At 43.0% G+C, this 27,909-nt stretch overlaps 1 protein-coding gene across 1 annotated transcript in view; it reads left to right on the top strand.

Moving 5' to 3' along the window:
• slc16a10 (solute carrier family 16 member 10) overlaps positions 1 to 24,361 on the top strand; it is a 102,235-nt gene extending 77,874 nt beyond the window's left edge. The window contains exons 4-6 of the mRNA XM_084313818.1: positions 14,351 to 14,494; positions 15,150 to 15,378; positions 19,663 to 24,361. Coding sequence (XP_084169944.1) covers positions 14,351 to 14,494; positions 15,150 to 15,378; positions 19,663 to 19,898 — 609 coding nt within the window. The 3' untranslated portion in view covers positions 19,899 to 24,361. The remainder of the gene's footprint in view (positions 1 to 14,350; positions 14,495 to 15,149; positions 15,379 to 19,662) is intronic.
• The last annotated feature ends 3,548 nt before the right edge of the window (positions 24,362 to 27,909 follow it).

Below are 27,909 nucleotides of genomic sequence, written 5' to 3'. Positions count from 1 at the left end.
ATGATGTATATATTACTGGTATTACCACAGACAGTGTGTGTATGATGTATTACTGTTATTACCACAGACAGAGTGTGTATGATGTATATATTACTGTTATTACCACAGACAGTGTGTGTATGATGTATATATTACTGGTATTACCACAGACAGTGTGTGTATGATGTATTACTGTTATTACCACAGACAGTGTGTGTATGATGTATATATTACTGTTATTACCACAGACAGTGTGTATGATGTATATATTACTGGTATTACCACAGACAGTGTGTGTATGATGTATTACTGTTATTACCACAGACAGAGTGTGTATGATGTATATATTACTGTTATTACCACAGACAGTGTGTGTATGATGTATATATTACTGTTATTACCACAGACAGTGTGTGTATGATGTATATATTACTGTTATTACCACAGACAGTGTGTGTATGATGTATATATTACTGTTATTACCACAGACAGTGTGTGTATGATGTATATATTACTGTTATTACCACAGACAGTGTGTGTATGATGTATATATTACTGTTATTACCACAGACAGTGTGTGTATGATGTATATATTACTGTTATTACCACAGACAGTGTGTGTATGATGTATATATTACTGTTATTACCACAGACAGGTGGTTCCCCATGGACCTGCCGTTCTTCAGGACTAGCAAGTTATTTTAACCCCCACCTCTTACTCTTCCACCTGATCCAGCTTTAAAAACGACTTACTGTAAACTCTACATTGCGATCATTCAAAATCCATGTAGTGTATTTAAACCGTTGCTTGGTCGCGATGATGTTTTGATTGATTGATTGATTGAAAAGTTTATTAACAGATTGCAGAATGGGTACAGTACAGTACAGCTCAATACATACAATTGTTAAGGGGATGCAGACCAGAGAAAGACTTTCATCTTGTTTCCATCAGGGTCCCCCATTTTCAATTCATCATAACATTATGACATACACGACATACAGATAGACAGTACTGCTACATCTATAAATTTATGACATACCAGATTTGCAAATACAGTACTGTTTGTGATACAAAAAGTGTCCAGAAAAATAGTGTATATACATTTGTCGTAGAAACTGTACATTGGGGAGGTTGGGTAGGTGGGGTGGGGATGGGTGGACATTGGAATACTTACAAAGCCATACTTGGTCATTTACTGTACAACTGGGTTAGAACATTTGTAGGGGCCAGTTTCGAATTGCAGTCTCCCGTAGGTGTTCTTTGAGAGTGTTTTTGAAAGTGGGTAGTGATTCACATTCCTTTACAGCTTTGGGCGTTCCACATTGATGTGGCATAATTGCGAAACGTGTTTAGTCCCTTGTTTGAGCCGAATCTGGGTTTAACATGATTTGTGGAGCTCCCTCTGGTGTTGTGATCGTGGTATTCACTGACCTTTGGGAAGTATTTTGACATGTACATGGGTACCTTGGTCGTGTAGTGTATCTGTAGTGTATCTGGGTTCTAGGAGTCAGGTCAAGCAGTAGTCTGACTAGTTTGTTTTGAGATGTTTGTAATTTTGTTTTTAGCGCCTTTGAGGTGCTTTGGTACCATGAGGTGCAAGCATAGTTGTAGTACCCTTGAATGAGTGCTCCTGCCAGAGTCTTCAGGGTATTCTTGTTTACCAGAAATGTTAGCTTATCCACTGCTCCTGAAATAGGATAACAGAGATATGAGATGTATCTGATGTTCTTCTTTTCCTTTGGAAGAGTTTGGTTGACAAAGGGTGAGTTTGTATCATATTTAGCAAGAGTGATACAGATGAGGGGGGAAAAAAGATTGAGAGCAACAGGCTCAAATACTGGAGTCGAAAAGTCAAGGTTGGTATGTTCCTCCTAGATGTTAAGTTTGCTAAAGCCTGCTACATTTTGCTTGCCAACATAGAAACTGTATTTCACATGAACGTCCTAATCCATTGGTAGGTATAGGCCAGACAGTCTCAGATGTGTGGTCCGTTGGATGTAAGTAAATATGGTAGGCAGCCTCAATTTCAGAGAAAAACAGAGAGTCCCATTTCAGTTACATAAACACGTGTCTTATTTTTCCAGCGTCCCACCATAGTATTTAGGCTATAAGATGGGAAAATCCGATTTGGGGCAGAAAACATCTTCTTTGGCGGGCCGGGTAGGAGAGGTGGTTTATGTGTGGGACAGGGGTCCGGGAGGTGGCTGTTTATTTGGACGTAGTGACTGTGTTATTTGAGGGAGGTCAGTCTCTCCTGGGGATCCCAACCTGTGTTTTCCTAACACTCCTACTGTGTCAGCTGCTCAGGCTGATACTCTGCATGATTCTGCCCGGGCCCAGCTGCAGTCCTGTCCTCTGCCCCGGCACCTGCCCCAGTCATAGACCCAGACCCCAAGCCCCATGCAGGCCCAGCGATAAGCAGAGGGGAGGGGGGGGGGGGGGGTTAGAGGACCCAGCCTGAAAGGCTGGATTGTTCAGTCTTTTTAGGAAGGGAGTAGTGCACAGTGTGAAGGGACTAACAGCTGTCTAGCCTACTGGGGAGAGCTGGCGAGGCTAGCTAGCTGTTTTCCTCTGTCTCTCACCCCCCCCCCCCCTCTCTCCCTGACCCTCTCTTTCTCTGGTCTCTCTCTCTCTCTCATTCACTCTCTATCTGTCTGTCTTTCTCTCTCTCTGTCTATGTCTGTCTTTCTCCCTGTCCCTCTATCTGTCTGTCTTTTTCTCTTTCTCCCTCTTTCTCTCTCCTTCTCTCCCTCTCTCTCTATGTATGTCTTTCTCTCTCCCTCTATCTGCCTGTCTTTTTCTCCCTCTCTCCCTATCTTTCTCTCTCCCTCTCCCCCCCCCCCCCCCCTCTCTCTCTCTCTCTCTCTCTCTCTCTCTCTCTCTCTCTCTCTCTCTCTCTCTCTCTCTCTCTCTCTCTCTCTCTCTCTCTCTCTCGCTGACTACAGCCTTTTTCATTCTAGCCCTCCTTAGCATGTGTACCTTCCCCCTTCACGCACAGCCAAGCCTCACCTATCAGCTCAAGACTATAGAGTGTAAAGTCCAGCCACCTCCATGTATTGCTGATATTGATGGATTAGATAGTCTTTCAAGTACAAGCGCGTTGATACTGTCGACAGGCTGATAATAGGTGTGGGACTAGCCAAGGACAGAGCGAGGTAACAGCCGTCAACTCTCACTTCTCACTTGGCAAATAATACTGCAGGATATGGAATATTCTCCTACGCAGAGAGTTGGATGACGTCATTCCACTGTCAAACATATTTTGCCAAAAGAGGAAGTGCTACCTTTACTTGTATCATTATGGTTATTTGTGATACTTTGATAAACTGTATAGCATACACCCAATTAAAAGTTAGAGTTTCTTATGAACTAATTTGGTCGCGGATGTCTGGGTGTGGTACGTATTTTTTCTCTCTTGGCTGTGACGTACACGGACGGTGTAGGATCAGTGACACCATGTCACCCTACAGTTACCATATTAGTTTCATCTATCAACACGGCTGCCCTCCGTTAGTCAATTGGTTGATTTTCTCTTTTTATTTTTTATGGTTTTGTTTCTTTATCGCTTTTTTTTCTCCAAAAATAATAGGAACATCACTCGCATCACACTAATATTCATAAAGAGGAAATGCAATTTTACAGATCCAGTGATTAAACAGACTATGTAGACGTTGGCTATTTGCTGATTAAGAACGTCTTCAGTGGAAGACAGCCCTGTTCATTAGTAGACTACATTTACTGCTTACTAGATGTGACAGTCGTCTTACTGGGAGCTAATCTCGACATGCTTTACGAGGTGCACCTGCTGCTGCATGCAGGCCGGAGAGGGCTGTGGTTAGTGGTGAAGCAGACGGGTGGGTTTAACAAGCTACCCAGCTCTGTGGAGCCGCGGCATAAAATTACAACATGTTAATGGCCATGTTTGTGTACAGTTAGTAGGCCTGGTGTGTGTGTGTGTGTGTGTGTGTGTGTGTGTGTGTGTGTGTGTGTGTGTGTGTGTGTGTGTGTGTGTGTGTGCGCGCGCATCTGTGTGTGTGTGTGCGTGCGTGTGTGTGCGCGCGTCTGTGTGTGTGTGTGTGTGTGTGTGTGTTACTGTTTAACCTATTGGGAATACAGTATTACAATACAGTTACTTGAGACAAGGTATAATGCTCTAGGTAAAATAATATTGTTTTAAATACATTTTCCAGTATTATCTTTATATTATGGTAGAAAAATAGCCTTTTTTGAGTACCTGATTGGTGGGGATACAGTATGTTTCAGGTGTCCTGTGTCCTTCTGAGAAAAAACAATAAGGTTTATGTCGACTGATTTTGTGTCATCTGCCTCAATGTGTGTATTTGTCTGTGTTTTATTCAGTTAGGATTAGATGTTCCAATAGAGCCACCTGGCTAGCACTAAGTAAGCTACTGTACATCACATGGTGCCAGGATACGTGATTGCAGACAAAAGTCAACATGACTCCAGAGAATTTGGTTCTTTAGATAGTACTGGACTTCTCTGGTTCAGGTGTGGATGTTAGTTCCATCTCATCAGATGCATCTGCTCTCTTCAAACAAACTGTTTTGACGGTTTGTTTGAAGAGAGAGAGGGAAAAGAAATCAACCCAAAGACTGACATAGCACTTGTTCCTGCGGTGCAAACCAGTGAGTAAAGCTTTAGTACACATACTAAAGAGCTCTAACCAGTGAATAAAGCTTTGGTACATACTAAAGAGCTCTAACCAGTGAGTAAAGCTTTGGTACGCACTAAAGAGCTCTAACCAGTGAGTAAAGCTTTGGTACATACTAAAGAGCTCTAACCAGTGAGTAAAGCTTTGGTACGCACTAAAGAGCTCTAACCAGTGAGTAAAGCTTTGGTACATACTAAAGAGCTCTAACCAGTGAGTAAAGCTTTGGTACGCACTAAAGAGCTCTAACCAGTGAGTAAAGCTTTGGTACATACTAAAGAGCTCTAACCAGTGAGTAAAGCTTTGGTACGCACTAAAGAGCTCTAACCAGTGAGTAAAGCTTTGGTACATACTAAAGAGCTCTAACCAGTGAGTAAAGCTTTGGTACGCACTAAAGAGCTCTAACCAGTGAGTAAAGCTTTGGTACGCTACGCACTAAAGAGCTCTAACCAGTGAGTAAAGCTTTGGTACATACTAAAGAGCTCTAACCAGTGAGTAAAGCTTTGGTACGCACTAAAGAGCTCTAACCAGTGAGTAAAGCTTTGGTACGCTACGCACTAAAGAGCTCTAACCAGTGAGTAACGCTTTGGTACATACTAAAGAGCTCTAACCAGTGAGTAAAGCTTTGGTACACACTAAAGAGCTCTAACCAGTGAGTAAAGCTTTGGTACATACTAAAGAGCTCTAACCAGTCAGTAAAGCTTTGGTACATACTAAAGAGCTCTAACCAGTGAGTAAAGCTTTGGTACACACTAAAGAGCTCTAACCAGTGAGTAAAGCTTTGGTACACACTAAAGAGCTCTAACCAGTGAGTAAAGCTTTGGTACATACTAAAGAGCTCTAACCAGTGAATAAAGCTTTGGTACGCACTAAAGAGCTCTAACCAGTGAGTAAAGCTTTGGTACGCACTAAAGAGCTCTAACCAGTGAGTAAAGCTTTGGTACATACTAACGAGCTCTAACCAGTGAGTAAAGCTTTGGTACATACTAAAGAGCTCTAACCAGTGAGTAAAGCTTTGGTACGCACTAAAGAGCTCTAACCAGTGAGTAAAGCTTTGGTACGCACTAAAGAGCTCTAACCAGTGAGTAAAGCTTTGGTACATACTAAAGAGCTCTAACCAGTGAGTAAAGCTTTGGTACGCTACGCACTAAAGAGCTCTAATCAGTGAATAAAGCTTTAGTGCATACTAAAGAGCTCTAACCAGCTAGTAAAGCTTTGGTACACACTAAAGAGCTATAACCAGTGAGTAAAGCTTTGGTACGCACTAAAGAGATCTAACCAGTGAGTAAAGCTTTGGTACGCTACGCACTAAAGAGCTCTAATCAGTGAATAAAGCTTTAGTACATACTAAAGAGCTCTAACCAGTGAGTAAAGCTTTGGTACATACTAAAGAGCTCTAACCAGTGAGTAAAGCTTTGGTACGCACTAAAGAGCTCTAACCAGTGAGTAAAGCTTTGGTACGCACTAAAGAGCTCTAACCAGTGAGTAAAGCTTTGGTACATACTAAAGAGCTCTAACCAGTGAGTAAAGCTTTGGTACATACTAAAGAGCTCTAACCAGTGAGTAAAGCTTTGGTACGCACTAAAGAGCTCTAACCAGTGAGTAAAGCTTTGGTACATACTAAAGAGCTCTAACCAGTGAATAAAGCTTTGGTACATACTAAAGAGCTCTAACCAGTGAGTAAAGCTTTTGTACATACTAAAGAGCTCTAACCAGTGAGTAAAGCTTTGGTACATACTAAAGAGCTCTAACCAGTGAGTAAAGCTTTGGTACGCACTAAAGAGCTCTAACCAGTGAGTAAAGCTTTGGTACGCACTAAAGAGCTCTAACCAGTGAGTAAAGCTTTGGTACGCACTAAAGAGCTCTAACCAGTGAGTAAAGCTTTGGTACATACTAAAGAGCTCTAACCAGTCAGTAAAGCTTTGGTACGCACTAAAGAGCTCTAACCAGTGAGTAAAGCTTTGGTACGCTACGCACTAAAGAGCTCTAACCAGTGAGTAAAGCGTTGGTACATACTAAAGAGCTCTAACCAGTGAGTAAAGCGTTGGTACATACTAAAGAGCTCTAACCAGTGAGTAAAGCTTTAGTGCATACTAAAGAGCTCTAACCAGTGAGCCATGATTACATACGAACAAGCTTTTGGTTACAGTGTTAGCTGTTCCAGTTTGACAACATGATATCATGGAACAAGATAATATTTATTCTCTCTCATGGTAAGAGTATTTCTATGATAATGGAAAGACACTTGAGGGTAGTGCAACAACAGCCTACCATAAACAAACCATTAAACCATTGGCGCTTTGGTTTATCGACTGAGCCCTATACCTAAGTGGGAGGGTCAGTTAGTCTGTGTTTATACATCATTGTACAATGATTAACTCAGATAACATGGTAATGGCTTGACCAAGATGTAACCGCTGCTGTCACTCCGTATTATAGTGACTGTTTAAGATGAAAGTGTATTTATTTTGCAAAGGAACAGCAAAGTCATAATTAGTTTAGTTTGGTTTAGCTTGTATTGGGCAACACTGGGATACAACCCCTCCACCCCCAACCTTGCAAACGAACAAAAGCCCTCTAATACATACAACAGACGTAGTGTATATGTTCAATGAGTTTAGGAAACGTCCCATGTGTTGCCTTACATTTTTTTTATTCTTTATTATTTTATTCCTTCTTACCAACAATGTTTTTTTTCCGCTTTAGTTTAGTTTTAAGATAAGATATTCCTTTATTGATCCCCTTTATATATTCCCTCGTCCTACTGTATCAGTTATTTCCATAAGCAAACATTATATCACAAATAGGCTGTAAAGACGGTCTATCTACTTGACCAGACGAGATGTAACGGTGTGTGATACTGGTTATGTGAAACTAGCCTACGTGTTTCAGACAGCAGACCCTAAAGCTCAGCGCTTTGCTTCGATGTCAACATGGCCCCTGATGGTGACTCAGCAATAAGAGATCTGACTGAAGTACTGCTGATCAAAGCTCGATTTTGAATGCCATCTTCCATTCACTGCTCTCTCAGGGCTTCTAGGGGTCAGAGTTCCTTTTTTTCTCTCAATGGTTTTTATTTTAGAGACAAATCTTTTGCTTTTCCTCGGATGAGGCTCTGTTCCCTCCCTTGCTTGACTGGTGATCTGTTGACCATGCACGCCTCTGCCCAATGCTTGCTTTGGCTGGATACTGTGCACCACAGTGCTGTGAGGTTTGTCACAGGCTGCAAAGCTCTCTCACCATTGCACGTAGGCCAGAGTTCAGTGGCCTTCACTGGCCTTGTGCAGTCTCACTCATTGGCGCATATTTATTTATAAGTCCATTTATGGTCTGCTTCCCTCTTACCTTTATGTAGGCTAGTAAGTATTGTCAAAGCACTCAAATGACCATCCTCTTACCCCTAAGGTTCGCACTTGTATGCTGTTTGCTACACTGTATTGCTGCTACCTTGGCCAGGGCTCCCTCAAAAAAGAGATCTTGTCATCTCAATGGGACTCACCTGGTTAAAGGTTTAATGATAAAATAATAAAAAGTGTGTTTACAAACTTTATTATGTTTTTATCATGTGTTATCTGATCGCGCAAACATCCTGCCTTCAGGATATCCTTGGTTTCCTTTGTATTGGGGGAAATCGTCTGCTTCCAAGTCAATGAAGACAGAGTTAGCCGTACTTGACATAAAGGAGTCTCTGGTTCATTGTCCTGTCTCAGATAGCGAGTTAAGAGATTAGCAAAAAATTCGGATCATGATGTCATAATGAAGCCACGGCTGTGTTTGGATCCTGGTTTCTTTCAACAATAGGTCAGGTCGGACAACCAAAACGATCTGTGGGGCCGTTTCAGAATCCTACAGATTTCTGTTCAACCATCGTCTGGCGCAGTGGCGCAGTGGTTAGCACTCTTGCCTCATAGCAAGAAGGTCCTGGGTTAAAATCCCAGCAGGGGGACTTTCTGTGTGGGGTTTTGCATGTTCTTCCCGTGTTTGCATGGGTTTCTTCTGGCTACTCCGGTTTCCTCCCACAGCAAAAGACAGGCTATGTTTCCTGCCATTGCCCTTGACCAAGGTACTGGAGTTACAACTGGAGTTGGTCCCCGGCCGCCTCACTCTGTGGCTGCCCACTGCTCCTAAATAGTTAGGATGGGTCAAATGCAGAGGATGAATTTCCCCAAGGGGATTAATAAAGGTTCAACTTAACAACCTAACTTAACCTATGGGTGATGGTGATCAGCAGAAGAGGAAACGTGTCTTGACCATGTGAATCGTTTAACACAAAGTCTCTTTGTTTTGAGTGGGATCATATTGAGATATCATGATACACAAATATGTTGTCTACATTGATCATAACAAAGCTTTCTCACAAAATGGGATCTGAAATATTTGAGAGAAGTACATTTCTCATTTGAAAAGTTTAGTTTTGTATGTGTTTTACTTTATATTACCACGCAGTTCAGTGAGATGCACTGGATTACATATAACCTGCGATTTCATATACGTGAGCAGATATCGTGATGTACTTTGAAATCAAGGACAAGTCCTTATGATTATCCATATCACCCAGCCCTATGCCTCAGTGGAAAACTACCTGAGGGAATAGCTGCTGGACTTATCATGAAAGTTAAATTTGAAGGGCTGACGTGATGAAACTTGTGCTCCAACAGAGCGTTCCGGTCCCATCTGCTGTTACCTCTGTGGTGTCACATGCTCCCCAGGAGGGGGGGGGTTCACGTGCACTGAGGGGAGCATCAGAGTAACTGAGCAGCACACACATGCACACGCCCAGACACACACGGCCACATATATATACACATGCATAATATGCACGCACATGTGCACATATATTAACTAGTGCTGTCAGGCGATTAAAAAAATGTATCTAATTAATTACAGGATTTGTAATGAATTTATCTAATTAATCGCATTTTAATCGCATAACCATTTTAGGCCTGATATTCTATATTCTATAATCATATTTCAAATTGCATGTGACCGGATGGCAGAATTCAGTACTGTATCTACAAAACCTTCTGTTTAATCATCTTCCCTTTATTCATTTGCTTAGATTTTTCAGGTCTGGTCAATTTTAGCATGGTGTTATTCACAGTCAGAGAATTTTATTGATATTCTCATTTGGTTCATTACAATTTACTCAAGCCTAGTAACAGACACAGTATTTCTGACACTGGGAATACATTCCCTGAGATCCATAGATGTCCCTAGAATCAGATAGCAAATTAAATTTTTAAACGTCTGTAAATGTTTATTATACGTTCTTATGGAATGAATGAGATTAAAAAAAATGTAAAAGATTTATAATAGGGGCGGTCAGGTGGCGTAGCGGAGATTGCGTTCGTCACCAAACGCCGGAGACGCTGGATTCGCCTGTTCGAATCCAGCTCACAGCTCCGGCGTTGTCACCAGCTTGGCTGGCCGTTCACACTAATACAATTGGCAGTATTAGAGGGTGGGAAAAAGCTGGCGGGGTGGGTCCGGGTCGTTGTAAACAGCGACTCCTACAGTTCGGTCGGGGCGCCTGCTCAGCGCGGATAGGATCTAAGGGGGGTAGTGTGATCCTTCCACACGTTACACCCTCTCAGTGAGAGTCCGCGCTGCCAGGTGAAAAGAAGCGGTTGATTGGCTAGACGTGTGTCGGAGGAAGCACGTGATAGCCTCCACTCTCCCAGACCGACTGTGGGGGGTAAGTGCGCAGCGACCAGGAAGGGGATTGGGAATTGGCATAACGACTAACATTGGGATGGGAGAAAATCGGAGGAAAAAGGAGGGGGGGAAAGAGCAAAAAAAAAAGAAAAAGAAAATTTATAATAATAAAAAAAAAAAAAATGCGATAAACTGACAGCCCTAATATTAACTCATTGACTGCCACGCTGTTTTCCCATCTTTACTTCAATGTTACTCAGCGTTATTGAGCGTTTTCGCAATGTTTGCGGACCCATCGTGTGTTCTGTATTATAGCTATGGAGTATGGCTCATTTGACAGGCATTGTTCATAGTCCAACATTGACAAACCAGTTAATTTCTACATACTTTAGTTTGTGCGCTATTACACGCTAAACATCGCCCCTTTCCAAAATAATCCAGTCTTTTTTCATAGATCGCAAGATATGACGCGTTATATGCATTATGCCCAAATCGTTCGGGTTGCTCGCCTGAAACCCCAAATACTTCCAAATCAATCAGGTATATACCATATACATATGTGTCTTCACAAAATCATCAAGGGGGGGGGGGGGGGGGGGGGGTCGTCTTACCCCGAAACTGCGATTGTTACCAAAAGCATGTTTTAGGTTAGGTAAAATAGACATAGAATAGACCTTACCTTAGCCAGAAGGTACTCCAAAAAGAATAATCCCGGTGATCCCATCGCGATCGCAATTACTTGTGTATATGTGTATACTCATGTATACGGGAAACAATAGGTTTGAGGCGATAAGCGATTGAGCGATTGCTCTGTCCTGATTCCCTCTGAGGGGGAGGAGTTCTTGCAGACACTCCCCACACTAAAGTGGCCCCACACTAAACTATCCCAGTTCAAAAGGTAGGCGCCACTGCCACCTGGCGGGATTCGATCGTCATTGCAATTCCAACGTAGGCAGCTGTGCCAGGGAGACCCAGACAGCTCCGAGCGAGTGTTTAGAACGGGAATCAAAGGAAAAATATCAAAGGATCAAAACCAGAGAAAAGAGTTAACACATTTTCAATACTTCACAGATTATACATCTCACACACACACAGTCACACACACACACACACACACACACACACACACACACACATTACTAACTGAGGTTCCACCATGCTTTCAAGGACATCTCATGAGTACAAAAACACATTGTCTCCACCACTCTGCACACATACACAGTCACACACACATACCATGTGGCCTCCATCCTATCCCACCAGCCCGTTGATCCATACAACATATGGTGGAAAACCCCTCGGAGCAGCGAAGCTATGAATAGTAAATGTGTTTTCGGCAAAAGATGATGATCGATCTAGAGGTCCTAATGGAGGAATGTGTGGCCTGCAGGGAAACACAGGGCTTGGGATGGTGGGGGGTATAATACAGCTAGACTCTTTGACTGCAACTGGGGGGGGTGGGGGGTTGACTCTGGGGCTTCACTTCATGCTCCACGTCGCCCTCTAGCTGTGGTCACAGTTGTCAATTCAATGTGACCGCTGAGATGTGGTCATCGTAGCGATGCGACGTGGTGGTGAGACGGTATTGTTGTGTGTGTCCACGCTCGGTCTGAAATCGGCCGTTACCGTTACGTCAAATTTAAGTCTGACGCCACGTTCTCGCTCTCTCTTCCTGTCCTCTGGATTGCGTCCAGATTCTGTGCGATTCTGACCGCAATGCGAGGCCAGGCCACTTCATGGTTGTGGTCCGGTTCATTAGATCACAATGCGAAGGTGATCCGAAGGTGATCCACCTCCAGAGAGTGTCCAGACCTCACCGTGCGTCCCGGGGGGGATACAATGATCACATTAAGATAAGACGTGCAGGGGTGTAAAGTACCTGAGTAATTGTACTTCGTATAGTACATGCACCATAGACATGCATGTTATGAGTGGGCGTGCTCCACCCACGCAAGATGGCCGCCATGTGGCAACCTCGGTCTCCGTTGGCCAGCAGCGCAGGTGAGTCATCTAGTGATATATATCTATGGTGCTAACCACTTAGATGTGTAACCATAGCCTCTCTCTCTCTGCTCGCCTGGCTGTGGGGGTGACAGATTTGTGCTTACCGGTCAGAGGGACAAAACAGCTGGAACCAGGGACCGAAACTAAAGCCCGCCGCCCGCCAGGGGCGCTCAGTTTTTACCTTTGGCGCTTGACACTTAGAGGGCTGCCCGCCGTGTGGCGTGTAGACGTGTAGTTCATAACGATACTCTTATTTTGATTGTGCGAGTACAGATTATAGCCTCTCGTCTTTTTTTTCTCCGCTGCGAGATCGTTAAAAAACTACAAGTCCCACATTGCACTCAAGTCAACGGTCCAATCACAGTAGAGTGACGTGACAGGTTTCATGAGAAAGAAAGCAAATGACCAATCGGAAGCTCTCATTTGGCTTGTTTACTTCCTGAAACGCCACCATTGCGATATGCAGGCAGTCTGCTCTAGTCTATATCAGACCTCCATGAGCTACCGTTACTGTTTAAACAATGACCCAGTCAACTATTCACTTTTAGTTTAATACATGACGAGGCATTGTCTAACGGTATCTAGCTGGCTAGCTACTGATAGCTGCTGATATCAACAAATGCTCCAGCAATAGTCTACTCGAGTGCATAATACCTCCGTTCCCTCGTTAGCTAGCTCACGTTAGCTAGCTCACATTAGATCTATCTGTCCCAGTAAACTAAATTGTCTTAACGTTATCTACCGGGCTAGCAGTAGCTACAGATAGCTCCTGATATCAATGTCTTATAACATTGATTGAATGCGTATTCTAGCTGAGGGCATGTTGAATGTGATTTGACAAAAGAATCGTAATGTTATACCAATAGGGTCCAGCTGCATCGCCGGAGAATCCTTGCATGCTGAATGTAGGGTCTAGCTGAATATAGGGTCTAGCTGCAGGGCCGGAGAATCCTTGCTGGAGCTGGAGGCTACTCAAGTATACACAGACAGTGGAGCTGTTTGCAGATAGCGAGCATTTTGACTTATTGCGTGGTGGCGATGTCTCGCAGATAATACAACTACAAGTATGATTATATAATATATATTTTATTTAAAAAGTTTTTTTTTTATAAAATATATATATATATTTTTTTAATCAAAAAAAATTTGGCAGGTAAGAAATATGCTTGGCGGGTAGATTCTTCCCATCTACCCGCCACTGGCCGGTGAGTCAAAAAGTTAATTTCGCTCCCTGGCTGGAACACTAGCATCTGGACTGTATTTCTCTCACTCAGATAGACAGAGGCGGGCAGGAGCCGCGTGATAGCATGGAGAACACTCCTCGTTGGCTGAGGGAGGAGAGTGGGTGTAGACTAGAGCACAGCCTATATGAAATATGGCTGCAGATATAATAGATGACGGTGGGACTGTAGGGGTTGGCTTTGGATAGGAATGGCGCTGCCAGGCCAGACCCCCGCCTGTAAAGTGAGCGTGGAGCAGGGGGAGGCAACCCTCCCTCTCTCTGGGGGCATGTCTGGAGAATGGGAAGGCTGTGGAGCCCCTTGAACTGGCCCCAACCCCACCCCGCCTTAAACAACCATGAACACATACTTGATACTGTACACTCTCTCTCTCTCTCTAACCCTCACATACAAACCCGTTTCCAACAAAAAAGCAGGCACTGTGCCGACGCGCTCATAAAAGTGACAATTCCTCCGAAGTTGCGTAAGAATCTTCTGCGCAAATGTCCTCTTCCTGTTTTTCACAGTAAGCCTTTTATTTGACACCATCTCCTCTCATCTTTCCATGAATAAATCCCATCCTTTTATAATTTCCAAGAATGGAATTTGAAGTGCTTCTTCCACATTCTGACCCCCAACCCCTCCCAATCCCCTTGACATGATCTCTTACTGGGCGAGACGTTATACTGTACGTACCAGGCACTACTGTACTGTACTGTAGGTATCAGGCAGATGTGCCGTTGCGGGTTCATGAAGAGGTCTGCTAGTACATTTTTATGTTGTGATATGTCGTTCATGATTTAATGTCCCTGTGCATCTCAGATGAACCACGTGGAGGAGCGCTTCGGGAAGGACGCCAACAAGGAGGTTCTTCTCATGTGCATCGGCATAACGTCCGGAGTGGGCCGCCTCATCTTCGGCAGGGTGGCAGACTACGTCCAGGGAGTCAACAAAGTCTATCTACAGGTGAGTGGCCAGCGACGACTCACAGGCCACCCTTAATGTGAAGAACAAAAACATAGGGGCTCTTGCCTCTGGACCTAGTCTAAAAAGAAACTCCATCATACTAGTGTTCTAGTGTGGAATTATACAGTTCCCCCCAAACATACTACCATCCCAGATTTAATCCCCAATACCCAAATGTCCTGTCAGTAAATCCCTTTGTCTCCCCTGATCAATCAGGCACCACCCTTTGTCTCTCACCTCCTCCCCCCTTCAACCCTCTCCAGCCCTTTCCAACTCACCTAAACCACCCCCCTCCTCCCTCCTTCACTCCTCCAACCCAATCTGTCCTATCTCTCACCTGGCCAGTGGCCACAACCCCTTTTATCCTAGTATAAAGTCTACGTTTAACATGATTCCTGGAGCTCTATGGAGGATACTAGGCCTGTGTCTTCCTGGAGTCATCCGCCATAACTCTTGTATTCCGATACTCTGTTTGAGTTAAATAAACCTGTGTTAACAAAGTCTATATTTGACTGAGTACATCCTTGATCCGGTTAAATTCCTCCACACTAGTCATGTGGGGGACCCAAAGTAAACGAGCGTGTGACCCGTTTTGGGTCCGGATCTCATGTCTTCTCAACCCTGGGCAACATGTCTTCCATCTCCGTCCTCTCAGGTGTCCTCCTTCTTCGTGATCGGCCTGATGTCCATGATGATCCCCCTCTGTCACATCTTCGGCGGCCTGATCGCTGTGTGCCTGCTGATGGGGCTGTTCGACGGCTGCTTCATCTGCATCATGGCACCCATCGCCTTCGAGTTGGTGGGCTCCAACGACGTGTCCCAGGCCATCGGCTTCCTGCTCGGCATGATGTCCGTGCCCATGACCGTGGGACCTCCCATCGCAGGTACTGCGGATCGGCCCATTTTGCACAGTGACAAAAGCCTCTCGGCATCTGTGGCTTCAAGTCGCCACCTCCTGGCGGAAAAGGGGACTAATAATTCATCTGAAGGAGTTCAAGCTCTTTTGCGCCGCCTCACGTTCATTTGTTTATACTTTTATTCAATATATGTATGCTTAGAGTGAAAGAGACATTGTTTTCACACATTCCTTAAGCTTGCGTGAGCAGCATGTAAATAATTCACCCGGCAAACGGTTCACCTCTCAAAGATAACAGGACATAAAGAGGAGAAAGTTCTACTCTGTCAGCGTGGCTTTGAAATATATCGTTTATATAAGTGCCCATGGGCTGCTCTGGTGAGCGACATGGAAGATGTATGTACATTTCACCACAGGAAACGCGATTGGACAAACTATCTATTCATCTGAAGGTTTACCCAACCTAGATATCGTTCATATCTGTGTGAGTGCATGCAGGGCCACCTGGGAGAAATGCGAGGCCCTGTGCGAGATTTAAACGCGAGTTTAAATCTCTTTTACCCTAAAAGGTAAAAAAAAAATATATATATACATATATATATATAATTTTTTTTTTTTTTTATACAGTCAACATATTCTTAAATAATAGCGCTGCCCGAGGCTGGGCATGATACAGTCAACATATAGCAAGAGAGAGAGCGAGAGAGAGCTCCCGTTCTACAGTCAATATACAGTGTTATCGCTGCACAGACCCGGCAATGCCCCTGACCCTCCACCAGAGCAAGGCCAGAGAGAGAGAGACACATTGGAAAGAAACAACCCAAAACCAGAGCAAATTGAAATGCTATTTGGCCCTAAACAGAGAGTACACAGTGGCAGAATACCTGAGCACTGTGACTGACCCAATACTAAGAAGATCCTTGACTAGGTACAGACTCAGCGAGCACAGCCTAGCCATCGAGAAAGGCCGCCATAGGCAGACCTGGCTCCCAAGCGAAGACAGACCCACTGCACACAAGATGAGGTGGAAACCGAGCTCCACTTCTTAACAACCTGCCCACTATACCAAGACATACTTCCCACAAATTGCAAACACCCAAAGAGACTTTGAAAACATGGTCAATAACTCAAAACTCCCATACCTACTGGGAGAAATACAAGAATGTGAAATAAAGCCCATTTGAATTGAAGAGAGAGAGATAGATAGAGCATGTCTGTGTGTGTTAGAAAGAGAGAGAAATATATAGAGAGAGAGCATGTCTGTTTGTGTGTGTGTGTTAGAGAGAGAGCATGTATATGTGTGTTAGAAAGAGAGAGAAATATAGAGAGAGAGAGCATGTCATTTTGTGTGTTAGAGAGAGATATAGAGCATGTCTGTGTGTGTTAGAAAGAGAGAGAGAGCATGTGTGTTTGTGTGTTAGAGAGAGAGAGAGCATGTCTGTGTGTGTGTGTGTGTGTGTGTGTGTTAGAGAGAGAGCATGTATGAGAGAGATAAGCAAAGATGAGCCCCTAAAGGATATTCAACTTTTAATGGAAGAACAAAACAGAAGGAAAAGATAACTTCACAAAGGCAACATGAATATACATAGATCCAAAAGGACAAAGATCAACACTTAAATCCAAAGAGAAGGGGGTCTATACCAGAGAAAACAAAGTAGCAAGGAGCCAATGGCCGACATCAGCTAAATAGGCTAACTGCAAATAGAGTAGCCAGGTACTGACACCAGGCCACACACCGTTAGCTACTACAACAGCTAGCCGGCCCGTTTGGCTCAATATAACGTTAGCTACGTTAGCTAGCCGGCCCGCTTTGGCTCAATATAACATTAGCTACAACAGCTAGCCGGCCCGTTTGGCTCCCGAGAGAGAGAGAGAGATATATCCACGGCGGGAATAGAATAGAGTGCATTAAAAACTCACCAAACGTCCAAGAGGATGGAGACAACCGCGTGGAGTTGACGAAGTTCATCTGCCGAATGACCGTCCTCTTCACGCGCTCTCTCTAGGTTAGCTAACGCTAGTTAGCCTTTAGCTAAGCTAGCTACTAGCCGACATCATCATGGCTATCCCGACTGAACCACACGTTAGCACTCGATATTATAACGTAGCTAAAGCTAACTAGCTGTCCCTGCCTTTAGATAAGCCAACATGGCTAGCCTGACTGAACTGTCTAACATGCAACAACTTTCATCTTCAGTCCATCTGCCGAATGACCGTCCTCTTCGTGTTGGCTGGCATAACTAAGCATAACCTCAATGCTGCACGTGCGAAATAGTCAAACGCAGCTGACGCACGCCGGCGTACACATGATGTAACCCCTCCCTTCGTTGAAACCAATAGTATGTCTGCTGCAGAGCCCCAGAGCTCCAATAGTGAGTATGTCTGCTGCAGAGCCGCAGAGCCAGGAACAAGTCAGACACATTCTACAAACGTGTCTAATGTGAAATATATAAGCAAAACTAGATTTTAGGTCTGTGATGAAAAAGGGCCTCACGGGAAGGGGGGCCTCGCAAAAAATTTAAAGCAAATAAAAAAACAAAATAAATAAAAAATATTTTTTCTTTCTTTTTTTAATTTTTTTTTTGTGCGAGGCCCCCCTTCCCGCGAGGCCCTGTGTGACCGCACTGCTCGCACACCCCCTGAGGCGGCCCTGAGTGCATGGGCCGCGTGCAACCTGTGCAAACAGTACTATAGACAAGGCGTTCCTTTTTGCTCAGAATATGTGATATGTGCATTCCAGGGCGAATTAAGACAAAGTGATAGTGAGAGACCATGTCTCGAAGCCGTCCTGTCTTGTCAATGCAACGCTACAGTATGAATCATGCCCGGGGATGAAGGCTCAGGAATACAGCTCAGGATCCAGCGTTTGAATTAGTTCTGACCCTAATCCACCCACTGTTAGCCTGCTTCTAATCAGCTCTGCTGTCTTAAGACACAGACACCTTGCTTAGTATTACTCCAACTGCTGGCCTCTTAATGATTCATTCCTGTACATTTTATTACATGACAGATCTGACTGACTGACTCACTGTGTGTCTGTCTCTCTTTCTCAATTCAATTCATTTAATTTCAAAGAGGCTTTCCTGGCATGACCAAAAGTTTAAGGGAAAATATGCCCATTTTAAAAATGCATATACTCTATTCCTGTGGTCTAAGACAGTCGTAAAATATTTGTTAAAATAAATCGAGAGTGCTAAAACTGAGATGTGTGGTGTCATTGCTGTATTAAGTCGGAAACAGCTCCCTAGACAGAGATGTTTTTTTTTATCCACTTTTTCTCCCATTTTCTATATTTTCTCCCATCCCAATTTCGTATCATCCAATTCAACCCTCCCCTGTCACAAACGCTGTTTCTTGCCTCCCACAAGCCGGCTGCAATGTGGACTAAGTCATACATAGCACAAGTCCCCTCCGGTACTTGAGGTAACAGCAGTCGCATCTTTTCACCTGCGCAGCTCGATCTCTCAGTGGCGAGGAGTAACGCGTGGGAGGCTCACGCTGCCCCCGACACTTCCTGATTCTACTGCGCAGGCGCACCAACCGACCTGTAGGAGTCGCTGTCCACAACGCCCGATCCCCACCCATCAGTTTCCCACCCCCTAATACGGCTAATGTGTATTAGTATGAACGACCAGCTAAACTGAAAGCAATGTGGAGCGAGCCCAGCGTCGCTGCATTCGTGGCGAGCGCCTTGCCCACTACGCCACGTAGCCGCCCCCCTAGACAGAGATGTTAAAGGTGAAACAGGGAACAATCAGGGGATCTTTTAATACATGAATACAATGTTTCAGAACTGAGAACACTACTATGTATAGAATAAAGCTAATTTGGGTATTACAAAAATAAAAAAGAACTAGAAAACAAACTGTTGGTCCACAAAATCAGTCTCCCATTCATTGTCAGTGGAGCACGGAACTGGCAGTGTTGTAAATCCGCTGGATCGCATGGGTTTGATGCATTTCACGACAAACAGATGTCACATTGTCAAACTTCAGGCACTTTCTGCAAAGTGCCTGCTGGTGCAGAGCAGAACCTGCACCTTCCTCCTCCAATCTTCTTTGGACGAGCGCTACCAGTCATCGATGGTAGGCCGCCTGTGGTTATTCCTACGAGCGATTTCCACGACAGACCAGCTGCCCAATCGTGTCACATGGTGGCTGAGATATACCCTTGGCCTAGCATGGGGAAAGTAACTCTTCTGTCACTTGAAATGATCATTAATACCGTGGACAGAAATGACAAGCTTTGCATCTAAAAACTAATAATCTCTCCCTCTCTCTCTCTTCGTCCGTCTCTCTCTGTCTCCGTCCAGGTTACCTGAGAGACAGGTTGGGGAGCTACGACGTGGCCTTCTACCTGGCAGGTATCCCCCCCATCATCGGAGGAGCCGTGCTGTGTCTGATACCCTGGGTGGAGGCGAGGCGCAAGAGGAGGGAGAAGGAGGAGGCTCTCAAGAAAGGAGAGGAGACGACCCAGAAAATGCTAGACTACGAGAAGCCTCAGGGAGACGCACCTTTCAAGGGCGGAGACCCCGAATCTGTCTTCTAAGTCTCTGCCACAAACAAACTAAAAAACAAAGACACACAGAGGAGACTGCTGACGAGAATATTTTATGATACAAGTATGTATGTATTTACCTGTGTATGTATGTTATGTATGTATGTACGTACGTACGTACGTATGAACCATATTGTAGTGGCTGCCTTCATAAGAGAATGTGGAAAAGAAAATGCCAAAGTAATGATACATATCAGATATAGAGTAATAGGATGAAATACAGTATACAGCAGGGGTCTCAAACTCAAACTGGCCTATCTCAAACCCTGTCCGCTTTTCTTGGTCCTCCAATCACAACGGTTGCGATTGCAAAAGAGAGCAGAGTTTGAGATAGGTCCATCACCTGTGGGCCGCTGACCGTCCAGTCTTCTGACAAGGGGGCCTCTTCAAGTAGTCTAACCAAACTCAACATTAACTATTTACAGGCATTCTTGGCTTTTCTTGCCTAATGCTTGCTCTGGAAAGGATGGAGGTCATTCTCTCAGAGATTGTCCAAGCATGTCTGCTTTCCCATAAGCCTCTCTGAACTTGGCTTTGAGCTCAGCACTGCACTGCAGGTCACCGAGCTCCATTTGTGGCACACTGGGGGCATTTTGCACAGCGAAGGAGAAGAAGAAGAAAAGAGACTTTTGCAAACGTCTGGAAAGTGGCACTGTGTGTCCCAATGTCTGCAAACCGCTGGTCAAATCCCTGCTGTAGCTTATTCATGGGATCAACATCTGTGCCCTTCCTCCACAAGAGACCTGCATGCTGGGAAATGGCAGTTTCTTTCTGTTCTCAACTCAAAAGAAACCTCTTCAGGACATTTCCCTTGCTGAGCCAACGTACCTCTGTGAAGCACAGGTGGTGCTGCAAAAGGCCCTGGATCTGATGTGATGTTTCACGACGACAGACAGACAAATCCTTGTCAAACTTCAAGCACTTGCTGCAAAGTGCCTGCTGGTGCAGATTTCCTCCGTCTGTGTCTGGTGCAGAGCAGAACCTACACCTTCCTCCTCCCCTCTTCTCATTGATGGCATGACAGACCAGCATGCTCAATTGTGTCACACAGTTGAAATTATATCCATGGATGTGGTATGGCCTTGCATCAGGGGAGTAACTGTTCTGCCACCTTGAAATGGTCATTAAGCATGTTTTAGCACTGAGAAAAACGCTATATAAATTGAATGTATTATTATTATTATTATTATTATTATTATTATTATTATTATTTAATACCACGGACAAAGATGCCAAACTGAGCCTTATCAGTTAAGTCTGTGCTCTCGTTGAGAGCCACAGAGTATGCACTGAAACCTTTGGCTTTGTCACGTAACTGATCACATGTCAGTCGTTAGCTCAGTAATCCTCTCTGCCATTGAATTGGCTGACAGACTGACTGTTGCTGAATTGACTCCTCTTTTCTGGACAGACAATATTTGCAACCTGTAGCATGCAGTCTTTTAGAAACAGGCCTTCAGTAAATAGCTTTCTTACTCTGGCTATCATTTCACTTACCACATCATTTACTTCAAAAGCCACACCGGCTTCCTTGCTTTCTGGGAGAGATTTTGTTGCATCGATAGGCCTTTCTTCGGCTGTGTAGCTTGTTTCTTCCTCTCATTCCACTACATGTTACTTCACATACTGCTCCTCATGTTTAGTTGATTCATGGCGCTTGAGGTTATATTCCTTTTGAACAGCGATTTTCTCTTTGAAGTTGAGGCAGGTGGCATTTCCATTGAATCCATCACCCACTTCTCCTGAAACTGCCTGTACTCTTCATCAACTTTTCTTCTGGCTTTTGAAAGAGACATCTTGGACTGTTTATGTGCAATACAAAAAACAAACAATGAAAGATAACGTTAGCATGCCAAATGTTCTCTCTTTCCACATGGTTCCACTCTGTGGTTAGCCGCTAACCAAACAGAACATGGAAGGCAGTGGTTAGCCGCTAACCAAACAGAACATGGAAGGCAGTAATTAGCCGCTAACCAAACAGAACATGGAAGGCAGTAGTTAGCTGCTAACCAAACAGAACATGGAAGGCAGTAGTTAGCTGCTAACCAAACAGAACATGGAAGGCAGTAGTTAGCCGCTAACCAAACAGAACATGGAAGGCAGTAGTTAGCCACTAACCAAACAGAACATGGAAGGCAGTAGTTAGCCGCTAACCAAACAGAACATGGAAGACAGTGGTTAGCCACTAAAAAATATCACTTGGGTATGCAAATTAGTCATTGTGAACAACCACTAATTTGCATACCGAGGTGATATTTTTTTATTTATAATTTCGTTTTTATGTATTTGTTGTGTGGAAATTGAATAATAATAAGAATACATTTATAAATAAATAGAATAATAATGAGAGAACATTGCGGGCCGGATTTCCCTATAATTTAATATCACATGGCGGGCCGTATAAAAACTGCACCGTGAGGCCGTGTCTGGCCCGTGAGTTTTAGACCCCTGGTATACATGAATGTGATCTTGAAGAACTATGCATCGGATTGTTGCTTGTCGTTAATCTTCCAGCTGTCAAATTAACTTGAAAAAAAAATGGAAAAGAGGAAAACAGATTTTATATTTCTTACAAGGGAAAGCATGCTTTACTGAGCTGCATTATGAAGGCCGCGAGCACAGAAGGATTGGCCAGTTTCACTACCAAATTCCCCAATTTTCAACAATGCATTCTTTGGTATCGGGTTTCTACGTAATCCACTGCTCTTCTCAGCATGATGAGCTTTTAGATGTATAACTTAAAGGATAAGACCGGTGTCATTTGTTGGATTGTCAACATGGATATGAGCTATAATGGCTGGACGGACCTATACATTGTAGGTTTAGGTCTTTTCGTAGGCTATGTTGACACAAGGACATTTTATTACACAGGTCTTATCCCTGTGAATAAATAAAAGAATAACTAGGAAGAATATTATAAGTAATGTACATGTAACTAAAACACTTGTTGGTAAATATCCATTGTTTTTCTTCTAAGAACAACGTTGTCAATGCCAAGCAGACATTGGCTGCTCAAGATTTAAGACAAAGTTATTGAAAGTTAATCACCGTTTTCTCCAACGGTGCCTAATGAGATATTTTGTGTGCACATGATTTGCGTGCACATTCTTAAAGCATGCCAGGATTGTAAATGTTGGGGAATTTGTGAGTGGTATTTTGAGGAAATATGAATATCACTTCAAAGAAGTGCTTTTGTGAAATATCTGGGTTTTGAGGTAAATTGTAGTGGTTATTCTTAGTGCTATGATTGTCTCAATCTTAAAGGTGGGTGGAACACCTCAATACCAGAGCAGCTTAACAGCACAATGACATCACAGTGTCCATCGTCATCTCAAGAAAGAAGTCTTAATAGGCCTGTTTGTTCCCCAGGCTGGATCCAATGAATCTGATCTTTGATAGAGTACAACTTGAATGATTAATCCATGAGGTTGCCTTTATTATAGTACGCTCACTTGACACAGTGCCCAATGATCCTCATCAGCTTTTTACATCAGTATCTTTGACACTGTCCTTGTCATTCACTCTAGCCAGCGCAGGGCAGGATACCAAAGTGTTTCGCTATGCAACGTGTCCAATGGATGAACGTGAATATTGATTTATAAATAACTTGTTGATATTGTGTTTGTATAACTGCATTTTATTAATTGGTTTTATTTTTGAGGTAAAGCAGTATTCATTTGAACCACATACAATCATGAGGAAAAAATATATTTTTTGTTGTTTTTTGGGGGGTCCATTTTGAATTGTGTTCCATCACCCCACAAATCCAAATACGTAGATAAGCCATAATGTCAAATAATAAATTATTCAAAGGCATACTACTTTTTCCAAAACTATAGTACCCCGACTGAGAAAAAGCAAATTCATTCGTTGTTAAAATCACATTTGTAGCTCATTTTGCTCTGGTACAATGTGGACTACATGGTTGGCTTAATGATTACCATCATGTCCAGGTCAGGAGGAGCAAGCAAAGCAACCCATAATCATTAACCTATAACACAACACTTAATGTTGATAATGGGTCATTTGTTCTTCCCATTGAGTTTAGAGAGAAACTAACAATGCAAATGAGTACCATTTACAGTATATTACCTACTTGAAGCCTAGTGTTATGGTAACAGGTGATGTTACGGGCAGCTTGACCCTAGACATCAAGTCAGCCATTGAGCTGACCATCTATTCCACAATGCAACAGTGGTGCACTGCCAGTAAGCAAAGTCTACTCTAAATGTGTTTTTTACTGATAGTGGTTTTCAGCTGGACTAACACAGTGTTGTTGATTTGTTGAAATAATGAAAACATAGTGTGCATTTACAGTGTATATATATATATATATATATATATATATATATATATATATATATATATATATACAAAAAAAATCATCCCCCCATCCCAAATAGACCACAAAACATCTCAAACGCAGCTCTCTTTTCTTGATCCTCCAATCACAACTGTTGCTTTGCTGTCTGAGGAAAGCAACAGTTGTGATAGGAGGATGAAGAAAAGAGGGCAGGGTTTGAGATTAGCAAGACGTGCACATACTCTTTCTCACCACTGTGTTTTACAGTAATGATATACATTTACATAAATAATAGTTTCTTATGATTTGAGATTCAGTCTCCACCATATTTGAAATATAAGTGAAGACATAACTTTGACTAATCATTAACAAATTGACCATTAGTCGTGGTTAAGTCAAGTTAACCATTGACTATGGGCTTGGTTCATGAACCTCTGTCATAAGAAAAAGGGTGTTTGTTTAGATTTTCATATTTTCATACTTGTATTTATTTTAATTTTTTTTCTAGAATTTGTTTAGCATCGATGTCATGCCATAATTAACGGGCATTTGCCTTTAGCATTCATTTATTGGAGACCAAATGTTTGAATTGAAAATGGCTTACTTCATCAATTCTATTTTCCAAGGACCATGCTGTCATGCCTACCTATAGCCCCCCCAGGATAGTGTAACTCAGTGGTTTTCAAACTGGGGTCCAGGGACCCTCAGGGATCCTTGAGGGCCTTCCAGGGGGTCTTCAGAAGAATGGGGAATCGTAACGTCTTCACTAGACGTTAAAGGAACATGCCAACTTTTTGGGAAATTAGCTTATTTGTCATCTACCCTGGAGTTAGACAAGCAGATACATACCCATTCTTCTCTGTGCATGCATTAGGCTTAGGGAACAGCCACACCGTTCCACGTGGTAAATACACAGGTCACAACATGTTTATAGGAAAGTTTTGGAGTTGTATTTGGAGTGTATTTTGTGACTGTTGGGAACTAGGCTACACTGGCACACCTACTTCCAGTGAATGACGCTAAGCTAGGCTAACGGTGCGGCTGTTCCAAGCCTAATGCATGCACAGAGAAGAAAATAGTATGTATCTGCTTGTCTAACTCCAGGGTAGATGGCAAATAAGCTAATTTCCCAAAAAGTTGGCGTGTTCCTTTAACAATGAAAGAATGTATAAGAATGGCTCTCTTCTGTTATCTCCACACCTAGAGACAATCAAGTTTCAAGTTTGTTTTTTATTTGTACATGTACTCATGGAATTCTAACTTAGATAACTTCATATCTAACAACAATATCCTATCAGATTGGGGGTCCCTGGGACAAGATCTTATGAAATGGGGGTCCCTGGCCTACTACGTCAGTTTGGGGGTCTTTGACATCAAAATGTTTGAGAACCACTGGTGTAACTGAACCATCTCAAAATGTTTGGAAATCACTCATTAGCATTTCGCCAGCTATTGACAATGACTGGCTGCTCTCGGAAAACTCAGTGACCCACTCTTTTCAGAGTGAAGGATTTAAATCAGACAATTCTTTTGACCACTAAACAGTCAGAAAAGTCATTCACTATTGCAAACTTAAAGCACCAAGCATTGAATGACTTGGGTCAGTGATTTTTTCATAGCAAGACTTGTGACACTATCTACCTCAGATGTCATAAAGAATTTGAATATTATTTCCCCTGCTGGACAATGTTCCATTCCTAAACGTGTGTGTGTGTGCTCGTTAAGATGGACACTAGCCTTCCTGCCCTCACCGTGTGTGCACTGTAAGCAATGGCAGGTGCCTCCCTAGCCAAGCAGTAGCTCTCCTCCCTCTCAGGATCAGGGGTCGAGCTTCCAACAGGGCAAAAAATGATTGCGCTCTCCCTCCATGAGGCCCTGGCCTAACTAGTTGCATCACCATGAAGCGTTAACAGTTGAAAAGAGTATATGTTTTTTTTTACCATTCCATCATTTTCAACACAGCATTCCGCGAGTTAGGCGAGTATGGTTTCTTTTTCTGAAAAACTACTCAAAATGGCCACGCTGGCTCTTCTCCGGCTACTTCAGTGGGTGAATGGCAGGTATCAGTGCGCTGTGGCACGTAGCACCATCTATTGATACCAGCCATTCACCCACTGAAGTAGCCCAAGAAGGGCCAGCGTGGCCATTCTAAGTTATTTTTGAGAAAAATAAATGTTACTCGCCTAACTTGCGAAACGCAGTATTGAAAACTATGGAATAAAAAAAAAAGATAATAATAATAAAACATATACCCTTTTCAACTGTCAACACTCGTAGCTTCATGGTGAGTACTTTTTATTTAATTTTTGTAGCTAGTTAGGAAAACAGGTCTCGTGGAGGGAGAGTGCTTCTTTGCCCATTGGAAGCTTGACTAATGATCCACGAGAGAGGAGAGAGAGCTAATGCTTGGCTAGTGCCTACAGTACCTGTATCACAGAGCAATGTTTGTGTGGCATGCTTATGGAATTTTGTGACTGGGGAAAATAAATCACAAATTCTGTAGCTGCATCTTAAGGTTTGGTGTTTTGTGTAGCTTACCCCCCCCCCCCCCAGAATCAGAATCCCCCTTATGCACCAAGTATTATGAATTTAACTTAGTGTTTACATCTTTGCTCCACAGTTTATGTTTTCCTTTGCGTATATGATTAGATGATACCAATCTGGGGAGGTTAGCCTGTCATGTCAGGAAGACACCTTTCCGTTTGCTTATCCAGAATCTACTGGAGATTTACTGTTTAAACGACCTATCATACATTATGTTCCTCATGTCATGTTGATTCGTATGTTTGATCGTGTTGATGTGGATGCATAATCAATTTCCTGCTCTTTTTTACACTATAGAAGTGCTATTTACCAATGAAAGCCTCAAGTGATTTCTTCGGTGAAAGAAATTACTTAATTTGTACCTCAGAGGTTGTGTGTGAAGCCTCTTTGCCATACATGTTGTTGATTGTTTTAACATAGTTATTAATTCAGATTCATATCTTGAAATACTCCTTGCCATCCAAAGAAGTTTAGTCACTTGGGAAATGTCCCGATATAAACGAGACTCAAACTTTTGTCTATACATGTTGTCTTTATGAAGTAGTGTCTTTGGCTTGAGACCAAATTCAGCAGCATATTGTTTTAATGTTATGTGATAAATGTTTTACAGTATATAGTTCATAGGATATGCAGTACATGTGGGTTGGGAAGGGAAATGGGGATCTTGTGCCTTCATTTTTGGAGACTTGTAGTAGCACCCTTGTTCAGATTTGTGTGTGTGTGCATGTGCGTGTGTGTGCTCTCGCTTGTGTGTGTGCTCTCGCTTGTGTGTGTGTGTGTGTGCTCTCGCTTGTGTGTGTCATCATCTCGTCTAACGCCTGGCTTTATTAAAATAAGAATCTGTATACAAGTCATTTCTGTGCATACAATGATATAACTTAATTCTTGTATACTGTTATGTTGCAAGAATATACATCCTTGCTGCTTTCACCCCATGTTATATATGCCTTGTTATTGTTTTGTCTCACTTTAATGTTCATTTAGATAAATATGATTTAGTTAATTGCTACATGTTGCATATTGTTGATAATTCAAGTCTTTATGCTTCATTCAAACTATGTTGTGTTATTCTTTCATCTTTTTCTCCAGTAGTGTATGATTTGGGGCTTTGATTCATGCAACAGGATGTATCGTATACTACAGTACATGCAATGT

The sequence above is a fragment of the Notolepis coatsorum genome (genome assembly GCF_963971535.1).
Source record: "Notolepis coatsorum genome assembly, chromosome: 5".
NCBI classification, from domain to species: Eukaryota; Metazoa; Chordata; class Actinopteri; order Aulopiformes; family Paralepididae; genus Notolepis; species Notolepis coatsorum.
The sequence above is the reverse complement of the archived record's forward strand: the minus strand, read 5'-3'. Positions and strand labels throughout refer to the sequence as shown.